Genomic DNA, 27,495 nt, shown 5'->3' on the forward strand with positions numbered 1-27,495 from the left:
GGGGCATACAGGAGAAACAATAATGTACAGTATGTGGAAAATAATGTTTTTTTTTTACCTTAAACTGCATAAACACATTTCATTACACTAAATACACAAAATAATGTTCTTTTTAGCAGCATCATATGACCCCTTTAATTGAGAAAATGCTGTCATGAAAAATCTATATGAGTTCATCATAGAAATTAGATGTACCTTGCTGGTGAAATGCCTTATGGGTAACGCTGCAGAGCCAAAATGGATTTCCTTCTCTCTTTAGGTTCACCGGTGGCATGCGTGCTGTGAGATCTGTTTAACGCCATCCAAATGAATTCAGCAGACATTCGGTTTTCAGCTCAAAGCAAATTTTTGCAGTCAACCTCACTGACGCCAATTAGAGTCGTATATAGATCACTGCCGACTGTTCTCAGATGCCCGGGATGAACCAGGTGCTTTTGTTCCTTGTAGGCATTTGCTTTGATCTCTTATGAAAAGTTTTTATGAGTAACTTGAAAGAGCTGATGAGTCTATCATATGATTAAGTAAAAGTATTGATTGCTAACAACTTCATATATTTTTCAGTGCTTTTAAAAAACAGACTGATTTCTTTAGTGTTTCATTAAAATGTATAATTGTAGATGTCTCTGAACTCTCATATCTAGTGATGTTTATATGCAGTTTAATTGTTGATATACATCTCAATTTTTTTTTAGTTAATTATTGAATATTTCATTTTCGGTTATTTTCAGAATACTTTTTATATGTATTTCAGTTTATATGCAAGAAAAAAGTAGGAACTGAGTTAGTTCTTTTTCCACACACATTTGCATGTACAGGTGCATCTCAGTAAATTAGAATGTCATAGAAAAGTTCATTTATTTCAGTAATTCAACTCAAATTGTGAAACTCGTGTATTTTTGAGTTGAATTACTGAAATAAATGAACTTTTCCACGACATTCTAATTTATTGAGATGCACCTGTATATCTAAAAGTACTATGTACTGTGAAATGTATATGTTCCAACTCTTTTTTCTTTTTTTTTAACATGTTTATTTTAACCATACTACTCACAATAATATGACAAAAAGCGATAAAGTATCTATATTTATTCACAGAAACACTGTTTTCCTTTGTGCTTATGCTTTAGATTTTTTTTTTTTTATTCTTTTTTTTTTTTTTTTTTGTGCTTTTCAGATCTTTTTAGCATTGTATTTAGGCCTCGTGGCATGACGTCTCTTGGGGCGTTAAACAGTTCCAAGGAGTGAAATGTAAAATCTATTTACTCCAACTTTTTGCGTGTATGATTTACATAAACTTGCCGCATGATAAAGCAATTGGTTTTTGGATTTAAGCTTTTTTTTATGTCCCTGGTATGTCTCCGGTGACATGTGATCCCTACAAGTGAGACTCTCTTCAAAGGCCCCGTCAAGACAGGCCATTCCAGATAAGGATGATTACAGCAGCTAATCCCGAAATGAATTCGAAAGGTCAAGTGTCCTGAGAACTGCCTCCACAACTACAGAGGGAAAAAATGCAATGAAAACCTTCACTGTTGATATCAAGTCATTCAGATTCAGATTAGTCACAGTGTCTGAGCACTGCAGCACAGGATGTTTTGCTCTACAGCCAGGGAAGTTAAGACGGTATGAAATCAGCCGTGAAGACTTTCCACTCCAAACGGCTAATAAAGTGCAGCCAAGGTGTCCTGATTCAACTCATGCATTAAAATCATATAGATCGGATCCCTTTCAGATCTAAGGGATGATACTGTTTGTGCCCTACGGATTGTTCAGAGTTTTGAATACACATGCTTTATTCATTGGTCATAAAATAATAATCAAGGAATGAGCTGGAAATTGGAGTAGTTATTGAGTTACTTTCCAGTTAGCCGCATTTAGCGTTTATCGTCTCCACTAGCCGTAGGGATGATGCTCGCATCGCAGTTCTTCTCTCGTGTCGGAGTATTAATCTAACCAGTAATTCCTTGATAAAGTTACGCTTTCGAAATTCTCCATTCAAGGCTCAGGGGGGCCGTTTTTGAATACCAATGAAGCAGTGCTTTTTTTTTGCGGCTAATCACCGAGCGTTCGGATGTAGATGAGGTTTGTGTGCCTTTGTCAGGCAAAGGTGAGGGTGACCGTGTGTTTCAGGGGGTTTTAGAGACAATGAAAACAATTATTTTTGATTTATGGGTAGAGAGAGAGACGCTCTCCAGAGAGGGTGGAGGAGAAAGGTCTCTCTAAAATTAGACCAGGTATTATGTGCTGTGTTATAGCTTTATCACACACCCTCACGGTGCGAAATGACTCTGTCAATCTAACCGAGTGTCATGTCACACCGCCACGGCAGGTCTGCTCCACATACGCAGATGTGCATCCTGACCTGGAATGTTTGCATGTTTTGGGCAAGGAGGTTTATAATACGTGGAGAGAGAAATATCTGTTTGTATTCCTATTCATCTCAATGGCAGTTGCAATGCACTGCAGAAATGTACTTGAAGGAAAATTGTGTGAGCGGTATTTAATTAGCATTAAAAAGACATGACATAAATACATGGTATATTTGCTGCTTTGATGTAGCTTATATATTCTGGTTTCCTGTGTTTACATATATTTTTTACAAGTCTTCATGAAATCAAAATTGACTCTGTTTAGTTTGTTAGCGTACATTGTTAGTCTTGAGGTGAACAATTAATCCATGCAAGTTAATCCACTGAAAAAATTGTTTGTCTTGGTAATCTTTAATCAAAATCTCAACATTTGCTTACGCTCTGGAATGGCATTCCTGCTCTGATGACGTCAGTTTGATGCTTGGGCCATGGCATGGCTTGGGCAGAATATGCTTATCCACGCTCCTCCAACCATTAGTTTGCTATGAGTGAGAGATGGAGAGGAGGAGCGCTAAAATAAAACCCTGCCGTCTATTCAATATTCTGTTTTAGTTGGAAATACATCACTATACTGAAATGAAGTTCAACTTCCAGTTCACGCGGACTTTAACTTATTTATTTATTTTTGCATTTAAACACTGTAATATACTATAATATAATATAATATAATATTCATCCATTCTGTATTGCTATATTAGGATATCTTTTTGTATTTATAATGTTATGATGCAGGGTAAGAAATCACTGCATGATGTAGCCTATAGGGTGAAGTTCAAGATATTGGGGCAAAAATGCCCCTGTATGGGTTTTTGTTTCAGATGTATATCATACCATATAGTTAAGCAATATCACATGAGCAACGAGAATGCAAATGTGATATACATTTTATACAAGAGTTTAATTAATAAGAAGTTGGTTAATTATTTTAGACACAGTATTGTTGTCTGTTTTTGCTCAACTTTGCCAACGAAAATATTATTTATAAAGCCACAGCAGAACTGTTGTGCATCTCCATGCAACACAGAACTTTCATTTTTGGGTGAACTGTTAAAACCCATTAATAATCTCACTGAATTATTTATTTAAAATTGCAGTGTAAATGCATTCATGCTATCTCCGAGCTGCAATAAACGGTCTGTAAATACCAATTCAAATTCAGCAGCTGATAAAAAAAATCATGGCAACTGTAGCCTATAAGTTTAGGTGTAATAAATTCTATGCTGAACAATGTTCCCGTGGCTCAGTGGTAGAGCACTGCATTAGCAGTGCAAAAGGTCGTGGGTTCAATTCCCAGGGAACACACATACTGGTAAAAAATGTATAGCCTGAATGCACTGTAAGTCGCTTTGGATAAAAGTGTCTGCTAAATGCATAAATTATTATTATTTAATTATTTAAATAAATATTTATTTCTAAAGCTATGTTTATTTGATTGCTTATTTTCCAATCAGAAACAAGGACTGGAACAGTTTAATATAATATCATATCATAGATCCCTGGTTTGAAACCTTGGGGTTCACATTGACAGCAGACTGGATAAAAAACACTGAGACTCTTCATCCTTTTAAAAAGGGCCAGAGCAATGAAATCTCAGGTTTTTCTCAGGTGTATGTAGCTGCACATGTTCTTTCAGTCTGTTGATGTGACTGCCTTGTTCTACACTGTAGTGAGCTGGGGCTCTGGGAGTAATGCTGGAGATGAACAAGCTCATCAAGAAAGCATATTTTTTAACTGGAGAGGAACAGAAGCATCTGGAGGTTGTAGAGGAGAGGAGAACGATGTCAAAGCTGCTGGACAACATCATGGACAGCACTCTCCACCCCCTCCATGACATGCCTGTAGGAATGAACAGCATGTTCAGAAGCAGGCTGATTCAGCTGTGCAACAAAAAGCACTACAGGAAGCCAATCATAGACATAATTCATCAACCATGTGCAGAGGCACCGCTGACCTTTATAGAATTAGGATCCTGCTCTCAGTTGTTCTTGGGCACAACATGAACAATCTTAAAATGCATGCATGCAGTTTAAGGTTCTGTACAGTTAAAGCTGCTTCTGGCTTTCACAAATATTCTGGTTATGACACATGCACAATAGATGCCTTTCGTGATACCTGTGCAAACTGTGTCAGGGAATGTTTATTCTTCTATAAAGTTTACTTTAAGCATTATCTGTAATTATTATACGTCTGCCTAGCAAACACCCAGAACACCCTGTGATCTGGAACAGTGAAGACGAACAAACATGCACAGACTGATGCTGTAACTGACAGAGTCTCCTGCTATCTCTGTCAGTGTGCTGTGAGGGGCTTTTTGAGCGCATGATATAGAGATATAGAGACATATTTCATACTGTGTCTGTGGACGTAAAACTCCTTCTCTGCTTGTTGAGGGCCATATTTCTCTCGGCTCTGACAACGTCGGTGTGTTTCATGGCCTGTTTAAAACAAAAAACCATTTGCTCAAATTCACAGTGTTCATATTATTGCTAATTTTCCTAATTTTAATAGTCGTGGAGTGTACTGCAGCAGTGTGCTCTGGAATTCTCATTAAATGAATACTGATGAATGAAGTTTTATCATACTAATCATTACTGCTCTCCTGAAGTGTTGGTGTGAATGTTCTCACAAGCAGAAATGTAAACTCGCACCACAAATTTGCTCATAAAAGTGAGATTGTTAAAATTCTCAGCTTTTGGCGTTAATATTACATGTGCCTTCTAACTTTAATTCAAGCTGTGAACCTCACAGAAGTTAATGTAGTTTAATGAAGACGGTTTTCTCATGAAATACCTTGCATCTGTGCTTGACTGTTTGCAGATACAGAATGCTGATGATGTTCTGATCACACCCTTGGAGAGATTCCGGAAAGAGCAGATCGGAGCAGCCAAGGTAAGTCATCCTATATCACTTTAGACAATAACCAAAAATACCCTGGTATTTGGTCTAGGTACCAACGAGGCTAAAATATGCTACTTACTTATTTATGCTTGTGTGTGTGTGTTTGGAAACGTGTTTGCGTTTAGACAGGACAAATCTTGTTTGGAATATATTTTGCTAAAATCTGCTACTGGGTTATTTAGGATTTAAACTAGTCCTTATAAGGTTTTTGCTGTTAGCATGTTTTGATGGATATAATAAATACCTGAAGATAGTAATGTTTTATGAACGTTTAGCCATTACAAGAGTGCCTTAATACCTAAAAAGTACCTAAAAGTGCATGTTTGCCCTGCCATTTATTATTTCAAGTATCTTAGAATACCAAGTAAATACCGTAGTATATGAATACGGCAACAATTCATTATATAAGTGCACATCAAAACACTATTACTACTGTGTATTTATGATTTAACTGATTCCTTATAAAGTTTTCACTGTTAGCATGATTTGATGCATATATTAAATACATAAAGAGAGTAATATTTTATGAATGTTCAGCTACTACAAGTCTGCCTTCATACAACTAACAAAGAAGGAGCTTAGTATTACAATAGACTTTTTGTTAGTACTGTGTTATTATGTGAAGGAACAATTCTTTGGTAGTGTATATATTGAGAGATATGGTAATACCATCATTGTACCATGGTACGGTCACTGTACTTCTCAAAAGTGGTATGAAATTGAGGCTTATAGTGCTTTCAATGTGTTGTATTGTGTAGGCCATCAGGTCACTTCCAATTTTTGCATCTGGCAGAATAACTGACTGTAGCATTGTTTGTTGAAGAAACAAATATGTGAACTTAGCATGTTTCCTAAAAATCTGCAAATATATTATGGTATTTTTATGCTTTAGTTCAGTCAAAAAATTATAAACAATGCCTTTAAAATAGTGATTAAGCAAGATATATTGTGTGGAAAAGCATAAATAAACCATCATCTTAAAAACATTTGTATTGTATGTTTTAATGCAGGTACTGGGCCTCATTTACGAAATGAATGTACGACAGAAAATTGGGCGTACGGTCGTTTCAACGAAAAACTTGGAATTTATCAATATGGACGTGAGCGGTGGCTACGATCAAATCTCATTGTACAGGGCTTTAGCTTTAAATGCGCAAATAGCAGCATAAACAAGACCATGAGGATTCAATCGTCGCATCTTGCACCTGCAGCGCTTCTGTGAAAGGAGAAAAACAGAAATTAAGTCTATAAAAGAATAAAATAAATAGGATCACACACAATATAAAAGTTACGCTGTTTATTTTAAAAGGTCCTCTGTAAAATCAGCGTGCAGTGCCCAAACAAACATTTTTGCGCATGTGAAGGATTTTACACGGATGTAACTACTTATTTTTCATTCTTGTTCTGTTCTGAATTCCGTTAAATTTAAAATATTTGTTGTAGAGTGACGGGAACTAAATAGGCTGTTTATATTTACGAGTATTTTAATATACATATAAATTACATAAATGAATGTAGCCTAATTGTTTGCAATTACAAGGTTAACGGGTGTTTTTGGAGTAAGATCAATTTCTCTTTCATGAGATTACTTTCTCTTTTTGGCCGGGTTTCGTTTCTCCGTGTCGTAAACTCTAGGGGTGAGGCTTCTAAACCAGGTTGTTTTTAGGGGAGTGATATTCAAATGATGATTGTTTTCTGCCGCCACATTTATCAACGTGCGATCATTCGTACGATGAGATTGGCGGCATACAAATGTTTCATGAATCACACGTGAACTCTGTCATAAGTTGATTTGTGCACACGGATATGCGCTCGTTTCTACGTTAGATTGATAAATGAGGCCCACTGTGTGGTACTGCAAATTACTGTGGTGGTACCATAGTAAAATAATGAAATCATATAAGAAATACTATGATTTGCACCTAGATACAAAGATACTTCAAACTACTACAAGATACTACACAGCATGGCAAACATGGTAATTGAATTGCACTTTTTAGTTAGTGGTATGAAGGAACTCTCGTAATGTCTAAACATTCATAAAATATTATTATCTTCAGACATATAATAATAATAAATTCAAACCATGCTAACAGCAAACACCTTATAAGGAATATTTTAAATCATAAACAACGCAGTGGCAGATTTTGGTGGGACATAGTCCAAACAAAACTTGTCCACAGTCTAAACACAAACACGTTTCCAAACACACACACACACACACTTGGCTGCGTCGCTGTAAAGTAGAAACTCATTATACATTAAAATAAGCAACATCAAAATGTCCAGCAGTTTGAGCCCCTTGGGGTCTGAAAGATCACACGCACATATTCAATCACACATATATACAACTACACTCAGTCCGAAATAAATATATACCTATACACTCAAACACACATGCTGAGTGTCTTCCTTGGGGCGAGTGTTAGGTTCACCCATCTGTACATAACCCAAGCCCTCTGATTTATATTCCTACCCCAAAGCCACTTTTGATTTATTTTGCATGAAAAGGGTTTGTGCATGTGGCTTGTGCTTTGTGTAAGGTTCACTTGCAGGACCAGAGGACCAGTATTCTCTCTGCTTTTGAGCGAATGGGTGGACACAATGCAAGCAGAGGCGGATTCTCATTGATTGAGATCAACCAGTGTGGTGTTGTGAAGCTCTCTCTTACTTTTCAGTACAAAAAAATATATATAGTATAGTGGGTATAGTCCAAAATATCAATTCTGTCATTATTTCCTCCCCACATGACTTTTTTCTTCTATGGAAAACAAAATGAAAAGTTTAGTAGAATATTGATTCTCTTCCATAAAATAGACTTTATTCGTGAAAGTAGGTAGAATGTGTAAATCCTGTATAGATTATACAATTGTTGTTTGTACATAATTATGGAAAGGAATGATTTTAGAAACAAAATCTTTTATGCTCATGTTTCATGAATTCACATTGTTCACTGCAAATCTTCAGCTGTGGCAAAGCTTTATATTTGTGCCAGGATTAATATCACATAAGGTCAAACGCTTCCGATTGTGATGCTGCAACTTTGATTATATAGTAGTGCAAATGAGATTTGAGAGCTAATGAGAAAATCCTCTCTCTCTCACACACACACACATACACACACACACACACACACACACAAAAGCTGTTTTCAGAATATATATACTAATATATATGCTAATCATGCCTATATACTATATATATAGGCATGATTTTATATGCCTTTTTTATTGTACTGTTGTATATCTCACTCTGTTTTTGTAAACTAAACATTCACCTCAACCTCTCTCTGCAGAAAGTGCACTTATCACAGTCATCACCCAAGTCTCTTCTTTCACTCTTTATCTCCTTTTCAACCACTTGCTTTTAATAACTTATACCTTTCTCCTCTACTATAAACATACTCTAAATGTGGAGAATGGATTGAACACTAGCTGTGGAGTCAGGAGCCTTACTAAATGATTATGGGAATGTGGAGGATCGGCCGGCTGCCAGACCTCCTTCTTGCTCAAATTTAGTGTTCAGAGGGTGGTTGGGAGGTATAGACGCCCTTATTAGGGAATTACAGCCTTGCTGCAGCTCCAGCTGGTTAACGGAGTGAGGTCAGTGGCCGATAAAAGGGCCGCTCAAGCCCAAAGCCCGAACAATTTATTTCCTGTTGGCCAAACACCTCGGCACGTCACAGGAACGAGGTTTTTACTAGTGCTGTCAAACGATTAATCGCGATTAATCGCATCCAAAATAAAAGTTTTTGTTTACATAATATATGTGTGTATACTGTACACATTTATTATGTATATATAAATACAAACACATGCATGTATATATTTAAGAAAAATATGTTATGTTTATATAATTATATTAAATATATTTATATATATTATAAAATATAATAACATAAATATATAAATGTATATACATGTAAATATTTTCAAAATATATACTGTATGTGTGTGTATTTATATATACATAATAAATATACACAGTACACATACATATATTATGTAAACAAAAACTTTTATTTTGGATGCGATTAATCGCGATTAATCTTTTGACAGCACTAGTTTTTACTATGGGAGAGCAATTACATATGGGTCGTCAAAGCTCAGAATCACAAGATGTGCAATTTTAAAGGAACATGAGGACAGATTTTGTAGAATTGTAGTGTTCGCCCTTCTCCATATTCAGTTACAATGAATGTATCTTTTTTTCTTTTTTTTGCTGTTTTAAAACAAATACTCGACTTATTGGTATTTCGTTTTATTTTTCACATTTGTCTTATTCACTTTTCCCTTCCTCTGCAAATGTCACTCACTGGCACAAATCTACCCCAGAACAGAAGTTAATGATCTCAGCTAATGGTATTAAGACTGGTGTGTGTAATTCCCTGTGAGCCACGTCTCATAAAACTGGAACCAACAGGTCATCAAATCAGTATATCAGCTCCGAAATCTATAAATAAATAAAACTACGCTCTCAAACTGGACCACAAACGTAACATATGCCGATACATTTATTGCCAACAGTATTATCTAGTTCACTGAACTAAAAACTACAGTAAGCATTTGTTACTTTTGCCATGAAAATAGATTTGCATAGTTTATTGATAATAAAAAATGTTACTTACCAATTTGGCCATAGAAACCAGCTGGGTCATTCTACAAAACATTTGTGTCTCTCATATACATAACTTTAACAATGACTAGCTAGTGCCAACTTGTACTCTGTTAATGCTAACTAATGTGTTATGTGGCATTTTCTAGAAATATTATAAAAATGCTTTTACTTTATTGTATACTTTTTGTGTGTTATTTTCTTTTTGTCTGTGCCTAATCTTTCCTGTGTTTACTTACAAATATTTACAATTTTGATTAATAAACCAAATTATGAAAATTAATTCTAGCATTTAAGTCAGGTCAAATTTATTTGTATTGCCTATATGCACATTATTTGAAGTAGCTTAACAGAAAATCATGTTGATGTTTATAATATTTTAATATCTTCATGACTTGTATTCACATTTAGCAGATTAGAGCTAAGTGCAACTAGACTGTTCTGTCTATATATTTATGATATTTTGATAGTAAAGATATGTGAAGTTTTGTTCACAGATTATTTGTCAACCCTGTTACCATATACGTTTGTGTGGTACATCACATTTAAATTCTCTAAGAAACACCTTTTACTTTCATGACCTCAAGCACAAAACAATTAAAGTCAAATACTGTATGTAAAACATAAAACTGTCAACCCTGTTACCTTCCTTTAACCCTCAAAACATCACATTTAAATTCTCGTTCTAAAAGCACCTTTTAGTTTCATGACATCAAGCACCAAACTTGTAAAGTCAAATACGTAAAACATAAAACTGTCAACCCTGTTACCTTCCTTTAACCCTCAAAACATCAAATTTAAATTCTCATTCTAAAAGCACCTTTTAGTTTCATGACCCCACACACAAAACAAAGTCAAATATGTAAAACCTAAAACTGTCAACCCTGTTACCTTCCTTTAACCCTCAAAGCATCACATTTAAATTCTCGTTCTAAAAGCACCTTTTAGTTTCATGACATCAAGCACCAAACTTGTAAAGTCAAATACGTAAAACATAAAACTGTCCAACCCTGTTACCTTCCTTTAACCCTCAAAACATCACATTTAAATTCTCATTCTAAAAGCACCTTTTAGTTTCATGACTTCACACACAAAACAAAGTAAAATATGTAAAACCTAAAACTGTCAACCCTGTTACCTTTCTTTAACCCTCAAAACATCACATTTACATTCTCATTCTAAAAGCACCTTTTAGTTTCATGACTTCAAGCACCAAACTTGTAAAGTCAAATAGATAAAACTTAACTGTAACATAACCTAACATAACATAAACTGTCAACCTTGTTAACTTCCTAAAGGAATAATTATACCACAACAAGTATTAAAATGTATTAATTTAGCTTGATATGGCAAAATTCCATTTCTGTATCTGATAGAATTTAATATCTCACACAAAATGTACTTTAAAAATCACCTTACAAACTTTAAAAAGTACCCGTTTGCCCAGCAGAAGTTAGATCATCAATGCCTATAGAGAAATATGGAGTAATGATGGATGTGGGCCCGTGGTTTTCTGTCACAGTGACGGCTGGAGATACGAGGCACGTGTGAAGCCACCTCTGGACTGACGGTGGCTGGAGCAGGTGGCAGAAGGCAGGGGGTGAATGAACATCTGCCCCGACCGAGACTTTGCTAATGAAACATGCCGTTATGAGATTGACTAAGTGGTTAGGCAGACAGAATGGCAAACAAAAGACCACAAATGAGATGCGTCTTCTAAAAAGTTCCTATATATAGTTAGATATTTTACGAAGGAGGCTTCTTTTGATTCATAGCACGTAAAAGCAGATTGAAAGAAGTGAAGAAAGAGAAGTGTTGATTATGTGGAAATGTGTGTGTTCAGAGTGTTTGTTTTGCATCAACATGTACGATCATGTTTATGACACGCCTTGGAACCCCTAGCGTAAACATTTTTGAGGTTGTAGTCTACCTCAAGAAGATTTCATATCTTCAGGGCATCAGTGTGGCGCTTCATGCATAGCTGTATGTAGGTGTGTTTTCAGTTTAATTTGTGAGGTTCCTTTTCAGTTAGGATTCTATTTTACAAGGTACAAGTTACAAAGAAGTGGCTCACTGAGATTGTGGATGTACAGTATTCAGCTCGAGACCTTGCATTTCCAGCCGGCAGGTTGAGCTAACCCTGGTCAAAGAAAGAGCTGAGGCTTTGTTTATGTCCTTAACCACTCAGAAATTCACAGACAAGACCTCACTTACACAAAAACTCGCACCTTCAAATTTCGACACACTCCCACTTCCCTAGACCAGAGCATATCTGATGACATTCAAGGTAACCGTGAAACTCGGAACATTGTGCAAACATGCAGTTACTGAAAGAAAGAAGCACATTGTGAACGGCGAGCAACTGGGTAATCATGAGCAAGAATTACAGCATCTGTACTTTATGTTCACAGACTTCAGAAACTGATAGACACACGTCCTTTCGTTTGTAACTGTCTATTTGATTAAATATTGAATTTTAGAAACCAGTATGTTTTTAGATGTCTACCATCTACATTGGCAGCTGTTTAGTAGATCAGTTTTTATCCATACTTTCCAATGAAAAACTTTTCAAAATAAATGGATATTAAAAAGTTTACTGGACTTTTTAAAAACAAGATTTTGGGTTACATGTATGGATATACACAGTTTACCATTACTGAATTTAATTTTCAACACTTTTCACAATTTTAAACACCTTTTGTCTGAAGTAGTTTATTTTAATTCAGTAAACATCAACCTTTTTGATGAAAGTAGCTTTTTTATTGATATTGGTATTAAAATGTATAAAATTATAAATCTTATAAATGGTAAAAGTGCTGGGTAGTAACTTTTTACTTGTAATCTGGATAAAAAATTGAGTACTTGTAATTAGATTATAATACATTTTAAAATGCTTATAATCAGATTACAGTTATTTTTATGGATTACATGATTACAAATGGGCAGATTAAACAATGGCAGTAAATTATTCATAATTTATTGATAAATCAATAATCGTTCTTTTTTCGTTTTTATATTATTCTTTCTAAAAAACTTTACTGTTTGTCAGATCATTTAGCATTGAATATTCACAATATAGAATGACCATGTAATTAATTTGCGATACATGCTTCTGAATTTGGGGACAAAAACACCTCTCATTAAATTATACCATGTATGAGACAAATTATTAATCAATAATCATGTCCTTGTAATCATAATTTGTGTGAAAAAGAAACTTGACTTCACCTGGAAACTGAAATGTAGGCAGATTCATGTATTTCCAGTCAGCCTGGATTGCAATTTTAAACCATGTCTTCAACAATTCTAAAGTAATGTTACAATCAAGACTCACTGAGCTTATCACAGTATATTCTGGGATTGCATAATCCGTGAAGGAGACATGCAATGCTGTCTACTTTTTGGAACAGGTCTATGATGCCTTACAATGTTGTCTAGGTAGGCAACTTTGGAACTCAGTTAATGATATCTGGCTGGACAGAAATACAGAGATGCATGTTGTATCTGAAGTGCTGCTGTCAGGCCTTTCTATGGTTTTAAAATTCATGATGAATGATCTGCATCCAGGTCATCTGGGCAGCGCTGCTGAAGGTCTGTCTAATCTAGGGCACTTCCTGTCTGGTGCAGAGTGCAGTACAGTGTGTTTTTGAATAAGTCTTGTCTACGGGAGGTGGACAGATTTAAAGATTACTGCAATGATTTTATCTCTAGATATTATCTCTTTTATTCTTCTCTTTTCTCATCTTGTCCTCTCCTCTTCAATCTTAAAAGTAAAGGTTCGTTATTGGCATCAATAGTTCCACAAAGAACCTTTACCAACCGTGGAACCTTGTCATTCCAGCAGAAAAAGGTTCTTTAGATTATTAAGATGTTCTTCACACTAAGAAAAAAGTGGTTCTTTTAAGAACTGTTCACTGAAAGGTTCTTTGGGGAACCAAAACTGGTTCTTCTATGGCATCACTGTGAAAACCCCCTTTTGGAACCTTTATTTTGACGTGTTCTCTCACATTGTCTAATCTCATTTCTCTTCTCTTCTTCAATTTCAGCTCTTTTCTCTTGTCCTCTCTCATCTTGTGTTTTGGTATTAAAATGTATTAAATTATAAATCATGCACTATGGTAAAAGTGCTGGGTAGTAACTTTTTACTTGTAATCTGGATAAAAAATTGAGTACTTGTAATTAGATTATAATACATTTTAAAATGCTTATAATCAGATTACAGTTATTTTTATGGATTACATGATTACAAATTGGCAGATTAAACAATGGCAGTAAATTATTCATAATTTATTGATAAATCAATAATCGTTCTTTTTTCGTTTTTATATTATTCTTTCTAAAAAACTTTACTGTTTGTCAGATCATTTAGCATTGAATATTCACAATATAGAATGACCATGTAATTAATTTGCGATACATGCTTCTGAATTTGGGGACAAAAACACCTCTCATTAAATTATACCATGTATGAGACAAATTATTAATCAATAATCATGTCCTTGTAATCATAATTTGTGTGAAAAAGAAACTTGACTTCACCTGGAAACTGAAATGTAGGCAGATTCATGTATTTCCAGTCAGCCTGGATTGCAATTTTAAACCATGTCTTCAACAATTCTAAAGTAATGTTACAATCAAGACTCACTGAGCTTATCACAGTATATTCTGGGATTGCATAATCCGTGAAGGAGACATGCAATGCTGTCTACTTTTTGGAACAGGTCTATGATGCCTTACAATGTTGTCTAGGTAGGCAACTTTGGAACTCAGTTAATGATATCTGGCTGGACAGAAATACAGAGATGCATGTTGTATCTGAAGTGCTGCTGTCAGGCCTTTCTATGGTTTTAAAATTCATGATGAATGATCTGCATCCAGGTCATCTGGGCAGCGCTGCTGAAGGTCTGTCTAATCTAGGGCACTTCCTGTCTGGTGCAGAGTGCAGTACAGTGTGTTTTTGAATAAGTCTTGTCTACGGGAGGTGGACAGATTTAAAGATTACTGCAATGATTTTATCTCTAGATATTATCTCTTTTATTCTTCTCTTTTCTCATCTTGTCCTCTCCTCTTCAATCTTAAAAGTAAAGGTTCGTTATTGGCATCAATAGTTCCACAAAGAACCTTTACCAACCGTGGAACCTTGTCATTCCAGCAGAAAAAGGTTCTTTAGATTATTAAGATGTTCTTCACACTAAGAAAAAAGTGGTTCTTTTAAGAACTGTTCACTGAAAGGTTCTTTGGGGAACCAAAACTGGTTCTTCTATGGCATCACTGTGAAAACCCCCTTTTGGAACCTTTATTTTGACGTGTTCTCTCACATTGTCTAATCTCATTTCTCTTCTCTTCTTCAATTTCAGCTCTTTTCTCTTGTCCTCTCTCATCTTGTGTTGTCTTCTACTCTTTTCTTGTCTTTATCTTGTGTTTGGCTCATCTCTTCTTTCTTTTCTCTTTTCTCATCTCATCTCAGTTTGTCTCCTCTCCTCTGTTCTTGTCTCTTCTCTCATCTTGTCTCATCTTCTCTCTGCTCCTTGTCTCGTGTTGTTTTCACTTCTCAACTCATCTCAGTTTCTTTTCTCTTATCCTCTCTCATTTTGTATCAAATCCTCTTCTCTGTTTTTTGTCTTTCTCTTGTCTTTACCTCTTCTTCTTCTTGTCTTGTCTCCTCATTTTGTCCTCTCCTTTGTCTCTTCTCATCTTATCTTAGTTTGTCTCCTCTCCTGTCTCATCTTGTCATCTTCTCTCTTCTCTTCATCTCATTTTGTTTTCACTGCTCATCTTGTCTTAGTTTGTCTTTTCTTTTATCGTCTCTCATTTCGTTTTGTCTCCTCTCCTATGTTCTTAGTTTTTGTCATCTTCTTTACTCGTCCTCTTTTACTGTTGTTCTCTGTCTTTTCCTCTCATCTTGTCTCAGCTTGTCTTCTCATCTCATCTCCTCTGTTCTTCTTCTCTTGTCTCTTCTTCTATCATCTCAGTTTGTTTCTTCTTTTCCTTTCTCTTCTTTTATCTTGTCTCATCACTCTTTTTTGTCTCCTCTCTTCTCCTCTCATCTCCACTTGTCTTAATTTGTCTCTTGCCTTCTGGTCTTATCTTGTCTTTTTTCATCTCCTCTCCTCCTCTTTTCTTATCATATATTTGTTTTCCTCTTTTCTTTTCTCTTCATCTTGTCTCATCACTCTTTTCTTGTCTCCTCTCTTCTCCTCTCCACTTGTCTTGTCTCAATTTGTCTCTTGCCTTCTGGTCTTATCTTGTCTTTTTTCATCTCCTCTCCTCCTCTTTTCTTATCATATCATCTTAATTTGTTTTCCTCTTTTCTTTTCTCTTCATTTTGTCTCATCACTCTTTTCTTGTCTCCTCTCTTCTCCTCTCCACTTGTCATGTCTCAATTTGTCTGTTTTTCTCTCTCATCTGGTCATATCTTGTCTTTTCTTTTCTCATCTCCTCTCCTCTTTTATTGTATCTTTATTTTTTTCAGCTCATCTCATCTCATCATCTCTTTTCTCGTCTCATTTTCTCTACTCTATTTTCTCTAGTTTCTGCCTTTCTTCTCATCTCATCTTGTATTCTTGTCTCCTTCACTCATATTGTCCTTTCCTCTCATCTTGTCTCAGTCCTTTCTCTCTCTTCTCTCCTCTTCTGGTACTTAGTAAGTTGATCCTATCATATTTATTTGCTGAACTCATATCAGAATGTAATAAACAATGGCAGGACATTCCATCACAGTTGTTTAGATTTGGCACCAAGCTCGGAGATCTGAATATTGGCTAATGTCTTCTAAAAGCAGAAGAGAGAAAGAATAAAGAGTAAGAGCCTGGGCTGTTTGTGCAGTGCACCCCTGGGGGTGTTGGTTTGTTTCCCCTTGGAGCTGTCAGCATCTGAGGCAGTGATCGCTCAAAATCGGTGCCATCAGCCCGTCTGGCCAGGTGGCTCCGCAGGCTCCAGGATTCTCTGTGAGTATGTGTGTGTGTATGCGCTCATGCCACATATGTTTGTCTGCCTGGCTTTTTTTGTCACACTGTGGGGGGTCTGAAGTCTGTCTGTAATGCAGAGCCCCATCCGTTGCACAGCGGTCTTTAACCTGGCTGCAGTTCACACTGCCCCCGTGAGCAGAGGTCACGTGAGGTCATCCCAGTAGAGGACGGCAGTAAATTGTTGAAAGTCTGAAACAAAGCCCTGATGGTCAGCGGAGACCCTGCTGGAGCAACAGAAGAGGATCACACTGGGTAGCGCATCTCAGCGCCTTATGTTTAGCCCTGCATTGATTCTGTTCCTGTAGAAGCACCACATTTTCAGAGATATTAAATATGAATTTGCAAAGTTCTATTTATCCCCTATGTTGTTTGGAATGCTTTTATACTAACACTTTTGTTGCACACCCGTGTTCATTGACCCCAGAGTTTGGTTAGTTTGGATGATAATCTCTATTTTCCGAACTTGGTTGTGGACCTACGAACCATACCAGAGTTTGCTACTGATATGAATGAAACTGCAACGTCCTTTAGAACAGTTATATTTATGGCAAATGTGTGAAATGTGCCATTTTGTGTTGACAGTCAGTCATTTTATCTTTTGTTCTATCTATTGATGTTATGGAATTATTAGTAGAGATTGTCATGTGATCTCAACATGGCTGCCCCATGACCTACTGCTGGTAAAAATAAACTTTTTTTAGGTCGCTGTTATGATTTTTCATCTCATGTGACTTAGGGCTGGACAATAATTCAATATCAATATGTATCGCGATATAATTTTTTTCAGTAACGGTGATATGATTTTTAAACACATTTCCGATATTTCGATATACATTACCAGTTTCCCATACATTGATTTATTTGTGGCGTTTGACTTCATTGAATAAACATGAGCACAGCACGTTTTAAAATCAAAACTTGTCGCGGGTGTTTTATATGAATGTATCTCTGAATTCTTTAAAAAACATTAAAAATCTTACTGTTCAAAAACTTTTGACTGGTATGTTAGCCTATAGTTTGAAGTAAAAAATATTAATATTAATAAGGAGAGTCTGAGATTTATTTGACAGTGATTTCACATTTCTTGTTTGTATGAAGGCTAAATACCAATAAAAGGTGAACATTTATTTATTTGCGCCATTTTTTTCCTAAAATATTATATAGTTTTATAGGAGTAGGTTTCATAGAGTTGGCAAATTAATTTTTCATAAGTTTGTAGGTACAGACATCTGTTGTGGCCGTTTTTATGAGGCTTTTTTAATAGTGTTCATATCGATATCGGAATTATATCATATCGACCGAAATTAAGAAATATATCGTGATATAAATTTTGGCCATATCCTCCAGCCCTAATGTGACTGCACATCATTAAAATGTTTAAAATACTTCTAATTGTCATTTTGTAAGATGATGTATTTATAGTTTCCTTTGATACGCTGAAAAAAATGGTAACCTAAAAATGGTGACAGCTAAATAACCAAGTTTTATTCAAGTCAAAAATATTATTTAATATAGCTAAATCAACCTAAATACATTCATTTATACAAACAAAACTAAAATGTTATATGGGTTAAATCAGGCAGAAATATATATTTAACGTAACAATTGCAGGTTACCACTTTTTGCAGTGTACTCTATCTCTGTAACACATTTCACTCTTATTCAGATCAGTTTTGCAAACTTCCACTTTTTCATCTAGATTCTGAATGCAGATACTGCATGGACCTACTTATAAACAAGCTCTGAAGTTATTTGTAGACTTTTTAGTATTACAGTCTTTTTTATGGCATAAATTCTTATCAAATTTTCCATTATTGTCGGAATAAACAAACACGAATGAATTCTGTAGAGATTTTGTGTGGGCCTGGTTATGATTAAGCCTCTGGCTTATTACTTTGGGTTGTTTTGAAGCTTTTTAACTTCTATTGTGAGTGGTTATAGTGAGTTATCCCATTGATTTAAGACAGTAATGGGGCAATCCCAATACATTTCAAGCTTGTTAATTCTCCTATTTTCCTCTGTCTCTTATTATCCCTCTCTCTGCATCTTTGTGTTGGAGAGAGAGAATCTGTGTTTCCTTAAGCCAAGTTTTTGCAGTATTCATATCACAAAAAAATGTCATCAAGCCAAGACATCCAGTATATTGTATTCCTCTGTCATCCTCTCATATAAAGCAAACAAACCCGAGGGGAAATTTATTGATTGTCAAGACACTATCTAATGTATTTATTCATTTATTTGTCTGTTTTATTATTTAACTCATATCCCATAGGAGTCAGATATAGACTTTTTTCTGGACATAGTAGAGGAAGCGTCTAAAGACACAATCTTGAAATTATTTATTGATTGTTGTCAGGAATTTGGAAACGCGGTGGATGCAGGACTGTTATTATTTTGTCACTGACGTTGTGTGGTGGTGAGAATGTTCAAGCGCACTGTTTAACTACGTCATATCAGTAGCCGTTATATGGAGTCAAGGGTTAATGGAGGGGCCATGAGAAAAAAAAACACACAAGCAAGTTTTACTAGTCGTTTCCTTTCACTGCATGACTGTCTATGACTACAACTATAGCAGTTTTCAGAATATGCTGTTTTCACAGCATACTGTGCTCAGTATGCATGTTTCTCTGTATATCTTTTCTTCAGAAAATGTACATCCATATTTGGAATTATTTGCACATTTTTTGATAGAAATTGCATTGAGGTGCTTAAAAATTATTGGGATCACATATATGGAGCTCATGCATTAACCAGCTAGGCCTTGCATTAACCCTGGCCCTCAAATAAACCAGCTTGCGTCTTTTGACAGTGGTCCAAACAAACCCTCTGTCATCTCCCATGCTCCCACTCAGAACAGCACCTTGAGTTGCTGCAAAGAAATAGAGCACTTTAAAATTTACATATGACCTTTGAATATAGCGATAACTGTAGAATCCACGTATTGCATCGCTGCATGAAAGGCCTCAGGCAAGACAACTCAGGTGTGAAAACAGACTGAATGGAGTCAGGGCCTTTTGAAGAATTCAGTGTTGTGGATTCTCTTGTGTGGAAATCTCCTCTCGTGAAGTTAGTTATCTTGTGAGTTTTGACAGGGAATGGAAGAAGCAGATGGATGTCTGAATTTTAAATTCAGAATTCTCCTCTTCATCATTCACATCTGTTACTCTTCATCTAAATGTGCACCAGGTAACGTTTTCAGGTAAGTGTAGTTTTGTGCAGTGGTGCCTCCACACCAATAGGTGTCAGTATAAAGTCCAAGACCACAGTCGTGTGGTTTCTTAATGATCTACAACAAAATACCCTGCGTCTCAATGTTCATACTATCCATCTTAAATAGTATGTGAGATTAGAATAAGTGTGTCCCAAAGCATCGTATGTTGAAAAGAGTATGCCAAAAGTCCCTGGATGGTCTACTATTTCAGGTCGATTTTTGAAGTGTGGATCCGTGCACACTCTAATGGCTAATATTGCCCACAATCCATTGCGCTTTGGTGAAGGATTCTGTCCAGAACTGCAAACACGAATAAAACGCGTAAAAAAAAACTACAAACATGGCGGATGTGCGCGACCGGTGGTTAGGTAGAGAGGCTTAGAAAAAGGGGTTCCAGTTACTAATATTAAACATTTATTCTGGTAAAAAAAAAATATTTATTTAATGTTATCTGTGTTATATTTCATCTGCAACAGCAATGTGAACTTTTATAAACATCTGTTTGGTCGTTAACTTTTAAATGCATCATTATGCATAAAATATGAGCAGAGTTCTCGGCATGAAAGACCCGCGACTGGCAGATCAACGAGCTACTTCTTTTCTCTCCAATACGGTAGGAAGTTAAATGAAATGAAATGTGGAGGATGTTAACTGTGACAAGATGATTGACAGGCCAGTTTACAGTGACAGGGTACGTGTATCTATGCGACAGAGCATCAGTTAAAGATGCAGTTGTGTGACGTAATAGTATGTCCCAAAGCTTGCCTACTCTTCTACTACACTCTCAAAACAAAGTGTGTACTTTTTCATTCTTTAAGGGCGTAGTATAAGTAGGCACATTGAGACGCAGCAATAGAGATAGCTTTGGTGATAACTGATAAAACTGATTTGGTGATAAAAAAAAGTGAATATTTAATTAATACATTTACAAAAATCTGATGAGGGTATCTCAGTAGACAAGATGTCACATGATCATTGGATTTGGACATGCATATGCTACTTTCGGAGGCAGCATTTTTCAGCTTTTGGACACAGCCAAGTGGTCAGGGTTTAGCAGAGTACCATGGTCCAGTTAGCCCCTGTTGGTCAATGGTGTAACTATACTATTGTACCGCCAAAACAGCATTTCTGCATTGATGGCTTTTCAAAAGTCACTGTATTATGACAAAACAACAACTACCATCTTGACTTTTAATACCCATGACATTGAGCATACTTTGTGAGTTTGTGTTCCTGTAATTTGATTCTCTTGGCTGAAACCTTTTTTCTCGTATGCTTGAACGAACAGTTCTTGTGTGCATTTCCACAGAAGTCTGTCTATGGTACTACCTGTGCCATTAATGAGTCTGCATTTAGACTAATGCAAATCTGACAGACGCATCTGTCAGGGAATGTAATCTTAATAATAACTGACCCACAGACTTTAGATGATATTTCAGAGCTGCATTCAAATGCCTGTAAATGCGATTGTGTATATTTTCAAGAGTTTTGTGTGATTTGCTCTTCTCTGTCTACTGAGAACAGAAAGAGATTAATCTTATCTTGTAACTATGTATGATTAAGTATATAATCATCTTTATGCTTGGTTTATGTCATTTCATTTCCTTGACAATATATTTATTTACTTGCAATTTATCAATTATGGGCTAAACTGTTTCTATAGCAGAAACTGCATATCTCATTGGGAGACAGGAGTGGGTTTGTGTGATAAAGCATTGGAGTGCCACCTAATGGCTTGACAGGCAGATCACAGGCATACTTTGTTGTTGTCAAGTATTAGTGCAACATGTTCATAGTTAATGTGATTCTGTTGTTGCTCTGATAGAACACCTGTGTGACCGATTTAATTCGCTAAAAAACATTAAAAGTCAGTTCTGAGAAAGGCTTTGTATTATTTGTTAACCATTGTTCAGTAGTTTTGGGTAATTGACAGCTCTGGTAATTTTACAGTTTACGTAACTGACTTTGATCTTATTTAAATATGCTAATATAATGGCAGCAACCATTTGTTTTCCATAGGAGGGGAAGAAGAAATTTGACAAGGAGGCAGAAAAGTACTACTCCTCACTGGAAAAACATCTCAACCTGTCGTCCAGAAAAAAAGAATCCGCTCTCCAAGAGGTGAATCATTCAACAAATCAGGCTAAGATTTGCATTTTCCGAAGGAAATACCAACGCTTACATGGCATCAAAAGAATATTAGTGAACTCAGGTTTAGGTTTTAGTCTTAGTTCTGAGGCAGTGCTGTATTAGAAGTGTCTTTCCATCATGACTTCTATCTGCGGTGCACTAGGCTCACAGCAAATCAACAAAGAAGTTTAAATGGTTAAATACGTATAGCAAGAAAGACAACCAATCACAATTCTGTTTAATTTTCTCGAAAACAGAGACAAATAGCACATGCAAGACTGAAATGATGTACATATCTTACAATAATAGTCTTTTTTTGATGCCGACATTGGTGGTGATGTAATTATTTAAAGGGATAGTTCATTTAAAAATGTATTCACCCTCATGCCATTCCAAACCTGTATGACTCGTTTTCTTTTGTTAAACATAAAAGGAGAATTTGAATTATGTATATTCTGCTCTTTCCGTGCAATTATAATGAATGGGAACCAATTAATAATAACACACAAGACATGTGAACTACTTTTATAGTCCTTAGTGTTCTTTTTGCAACTTGAAAGCTTGAATTTTTGTGTTTTACAGAAGAAAGAAAGACATATGGGTTTGGAACAACATGGGGATGTGTCAATAATGATAACATTTCCATTTTTGGATGACTAATCCTTTTAAAAACAAGCGTTTAAAAGCTTCAGTTCCTGTTTTTTTCTTTCGTGCTGTTCAGTTGCGTTTGCTTAGCTTGTTGTTACACAGATTCTCACAAAGCTGAGCCAGAAATTCTCACATGTATCCATTAACCAAAGCCCAAAATGAGCAAACAAGCCTGGCAGCCATAACTTTCTCTCCGTCTCTAGGGTAACAGCGCTCTTTGTTCGTTTGCAGACTGACGCTCAGATTGATAAGGAAAGGCAACTCTTTCATGACGCCTCTCTAGAATACGTCTTCAAAATCCAGGAGGTTCAAGAGAAGAAGAAATTTGAATTTGTTGAGCCGGTAAGATCTTTCTGATACATAAAATGTCCTCTTATATTCAGTGACAAATATACACGCTCACGCTCACAACCGCAAAACATATAGTCAAATGTGTATCCTGCAAAAGAAATCAGATGCCCATCATGCAGTGTGCTGCAATGAGAATCAAGCCATCTGGTCAGTAATGGTTTTGTAGCCAACAGGAAGTAGCTGGACAGTTTATGGAGACTGGAGTCATAATCTCACTGTTTTATCATGCCAAATTACAAACCTCAGCTCTCATTTCCTGTCCCACAATACCCCTGAGCTATTAAAGGTACAGTTCACCCAGAAAATTCACCATCATTTGGTTCCAAACCTGTATGACTTTCTTTATCTGTGGAAGGCAAGGTATTTTGAAGAATGTTGCTAACCAAACAGTTTTGGTTGCCATTGAATTCCATTGAATGGACAAAAAAACACTGAGACATTTCTTAAAATATCTTCCACAGAAGAAAGAATGTGAGTGAATGAAGACAGAATGATGACTTTTCATTTTTTGGTGAACCTAACATGGTCAGCACTGGTCAGTAAAAAATATCAATTTAAATGCAATCCAATAGGAAATGAAAATCTCACATTATTGCAGAAATTGAAGCAAAACTGATCCTTCCTCTTAAAGTAAAACAATAACTGAAAGTTTTCTGCAGTTAAACATAGTTTGAGAGGAAGACCTCTTACTGTTCTTTTTTTCAGCCCTTTTCATGTTTAGCATCTAAATCTCCACTCAGCAGACAGATCGCGTGATATACACAACAGCTGGACCTCACATATTACAACAGTGGATAGAATTTGCATGACTCATTTCTGCATTAAGCATATTTATATGCATAAGTGTGAGCGGTACAGTGAGCTAGAGCATCCAGTGTTTATCACCTGGCATGGGAAAAAACGATGCTGTTAATCTCCCAGAAGCACCGCAGTCTGGTCTGCTCTTGAGTTTCAGGGTGTGACATCAGCATCTTTAAAGTATTCTGCTAAAGTCACTATCAGAAAGTCAAATCTTTGCACAGGCCTCGAGGATAAGAAAGCTGGGATAACTGTAATTATTAATAGATGGAACATTAGTCCTAACTTAATGCACTCACCGTACACTGAAGAAAATGGCTTTGAACCAGTTTTCACTCAGAAATTGCTATTAAATGTCACAAATAATTTCAAAAAATATCAAGTAACACATTGATTTAAGCGTGAAATTTTGAAATAGAAGGACTGGTATTTTCTTGTAAAACGTGCCAGAAACTATTTTTACGTACTGCTTTGAAAAATTATTCTTTACAGTGTGTACATCAGGTCTGTGCAACAACAATTTTTTCAATTATGAAATGATTAATTTAGTATATTAAGTAAATGTCTTTTTAGTCATTTGAGGTTGTAGGGTTCTAATTTCTTTCTCAAAAATCAAATCGTATCATTTCTCCTCTTCCCTAAGTCTGACTTGTACAGACACCTAGTGGTGTGGATGCAGAAACATGCAAAAGCGAACGTTTTCAATAACCAGTGCTACTGTATTAATTTATATTTGTCAGCAAAAATATCCAATAATATAAAGATTTACAGAAAATTGCTTGTCATGTGATCTCAACATGGCTGCCCCCATGAGGCGACCCTCTCCATGTAAAATTAAACACGGGGTTTTTATTGGGCTACTGATAACTACAGTCTTCATATCAAGTGAGTGTACATCATTTTCACACATTTCACAAAATTAATATTGATTTATTTATTTCTGTCTTAAATTTTAATGAGGAAAAATACTCCTATTTTAACACATTGTAGAGAACATTGCGCTTAACTTTGTGTGCAGGACTTGTCAGGCTTTTGATTGAGCCGTTATGTGAAAACTTCAGAATTTACAAACTGACACAAAACATTGTGAAATCCCTGTTTGCACTGAGAAAGAGGACGAGATGGATATGTTGTGCAACAAGCATATGATGGAAACTTATTTACATCTTGCTGTATTTATATCTCTTTGGGGTTGCAGCTCTTGGCCTTCCTACAGGGTCTGTTCACATTCTACCATGAGGGTTATGAGCTGGCCCACGAATTTGAGCCCTACAAACAACAGCTACAGTTTAACCTGCAGAATGTAAGTATAGAGCCATCCAGCTTCTCTTTCATTTTTTCAATTACTGTAGCCTCTTTTTGACCAAAAAAAAGTGTTTTTACTTTTGAAAATATTTATAAAGCCACATGATGTTTTGCCTGGCACATATAAAAAAGTTTTGCATCCATTTTGCCCTCTGTTTTCATGCTGTAACCTGCTCCGTTTGTCTTTGATCAATATTGGCAATATTGACCACTTCCTGCTGCTCATCAGCATCTCTGTGTCTGGGTTCTGTGACCTTTAACCTTTGACTGTCACTGTAAACTCAAAGCTGATGTGGTGTCACAAAATGTCAGCTTGTTCTAAAGCACAAAAGACCTGTGCTGCAGCACTATGTCAGCACTGCGACATATATACGCTGAAATAATGCTGCTGCGAAAGCGTGAGACATTAGCCTTAACAGTATTTCAGTACCGCAGGACAAGCACCTTTTATATTGTAGGAGTGGTATTAATAATTCACAGTGATGTATTTGCCTGAGATGTAAGTACTCTAGAGCAGTGTTTCCCAACCTTTTTTTAGTCGCGGCACCCTTTTGAAATTTTAACAAACTTGTGGCACCCTACAAAATTAATTGTCACAATATTTGAATTTCTAACTTCGATATGATAATTTGAAAAGTATAGATATTCAGTACAACAGGGAAGAACTGCAGAATATAATGTCATACAGATATTTTTAATATTATTAAAAAATTTTGTCCATCAATGGTGGCAATCAGTAGGCTAATTTCTAATGAAGAGACCAATTTATATGACGGATTTTAATGTAGGCTTTTATACATATGTAAACATTATTTAATTACCATTATAACTAGCTATCTCACAAATTTTTGCTCACTCAGTGTTTTTTTAATTTTACAGTGGGGTAATTTTGGTGCAGTAGCACAAGATAGTTTGATTTCATACTTTGAATTGAATAAAAACAAGTAAGCAGTCAGTAATAAAATAAGCACAAATAAATAAATTAATAATGATAGCACAAATAAAAAATAACGACAGGCCTTCGAATTAAATAAATTGCTTTTTAGTTTTAGGCCTATTTCTCTCAAATATTGTTCACAAATCTGTCTAAATCTGTGTTAGTGAGCACTTCTCCTTTGCCGAGATAATCCATCCACCTCACAGGTGTGGCATATCAAGATGCTGATTAGACAGCATGATTATTGCACAGGTGTGCCTTAGGCTGGCCACGATAAAAGGCCACTCTAAAATGTGCAGTTTTACTGTATTGGGGGGTCTGGGGGGGGTCCGAAAACCAGTCAGTATCTGATGTGATCACCATTTGCTTCACGCAGTGCAACACATCTCCTTCGCATAGAGTTGATCAGGTTGTTGATTGTGGCCTGTGGAATGTGGAATTTAAAAAGTTGCTGTTCCTATGATCTGTTTGTGTACATGTGTTTTTATTTGTTGGATGAAGACAAGAAACAACTTTCTGAGCACCAAGCAAGAAGTAGAAAAGCTGATGAACAGAGTTCGATCTGCAGATCAAGACCAGAAGCCCCCAGGCCAGTGGACAATGGAAAGCTACCTCTATGTCCAGGAGAAACGTGAGTGTTACAGTCTTTCAGACACTAAGAATGAGCATACCAGCATCCATACCAGACACTTTTTAAAAAATATATAATGATAAGTCTAGAATTTGGTTTTCATTTTTATCTTCCTTAAGTGACCTCACTTTGGTCTTATCCTGTGTTTTTCCTGTTTCTTCATACTGCAGAGGAAATGCCAGAATTAAATTGCTCTCCACATGTAAACAGTTAGATTACATTCTTAGAATTAGATTATAGAATTTCAGATAAGACAGTGAATGACCTGGTCTAGGAAAGGATAACATTGCCCTCTGGTGGATGGATACTTTATATATTGTATAATATAATTTTAAAACAATAGATTTTAAAATCCAAACATATTAAATGATCCCAGTAAAGAAATAAAAGGTATACATACATATTAAATACACACTTTTTTTAAACATTTTAAAGAAATATTCTAAATTATTCTATAAATGTATTAAAAATAAAAATAAATAAAGCTAATTGTAGGTACTTTAACCAATTAAAATAGGAAAACTGAGTTTGTTGTAGTCCATTATTTGCTTGCATACCTATAATGTATTGTGTTATTGTAAATGTATTTTCTTGTTTGTAAAGTACATTTTGTAATATTTGGTGGTGGTGGTGGG

At 35.8% G+C, this 27,495-nt stretch overlaps 1 protein-coding gene across 3 annotated transcripts in view; it reads left to right on the plus strand.

Annotated features, from left to right (window-relative positions):
• arhgap42b (Rho GTPase activating protein 42b) overlaps nucleotides 1–27,495 on the plus strand; it is a 111,715-nt gene that overhangs the window by 52,346 nt on the left and 31,874 nt on the right. For all 3 annotated transcript variants that reach the window (XM_016490764.1, XM_016490771.1, XM_016490779.1), the window contains exons 4-8: nucleotides 5,187–5,258; nucleotides 22,080–22,181; nucleotides 23,070–23,180; nucleotides 25,186–25,290; nucleotides 26,731–26,860. In XM_016490764.1, the coding sequence (XP_016346250.1) occupies nucleotides 5,187–5,258; nucleotides 22,080–22,181; nucleotides 23,070–23,180; nucleotides 25,186–25,290; nucleotides 26,731–26,860 (520 nt within the window). The remainder of the gene's footprint in view (nucleotides 1–5,186; nucleotides 5,259–22,079; nucleotides 22,182–23,069; nucleotides 23,181–25,185; nucleotides 25,291–26,730; nucleotides 26,861–27,495) is intronic.

This window comes from Sinocyclocheilus anshuiensis, unplaced genomic scaffold (assembly GCF_001515605.1).
Source record: "Sinocyclocheilus anshuiensis isolate Anshui unplaced genomic scaffold, SAMN03320099.WGS_v1.1 scaffold569, whole genome shotgun sequence".
Lineage (NCBI taxonomy): Eukaryota > Metazoa > Chordata > Actinopteri > Cypriniformes > Cyprinidae > Sinocyclocheilus > Sinocyclocheilus anshuiensis.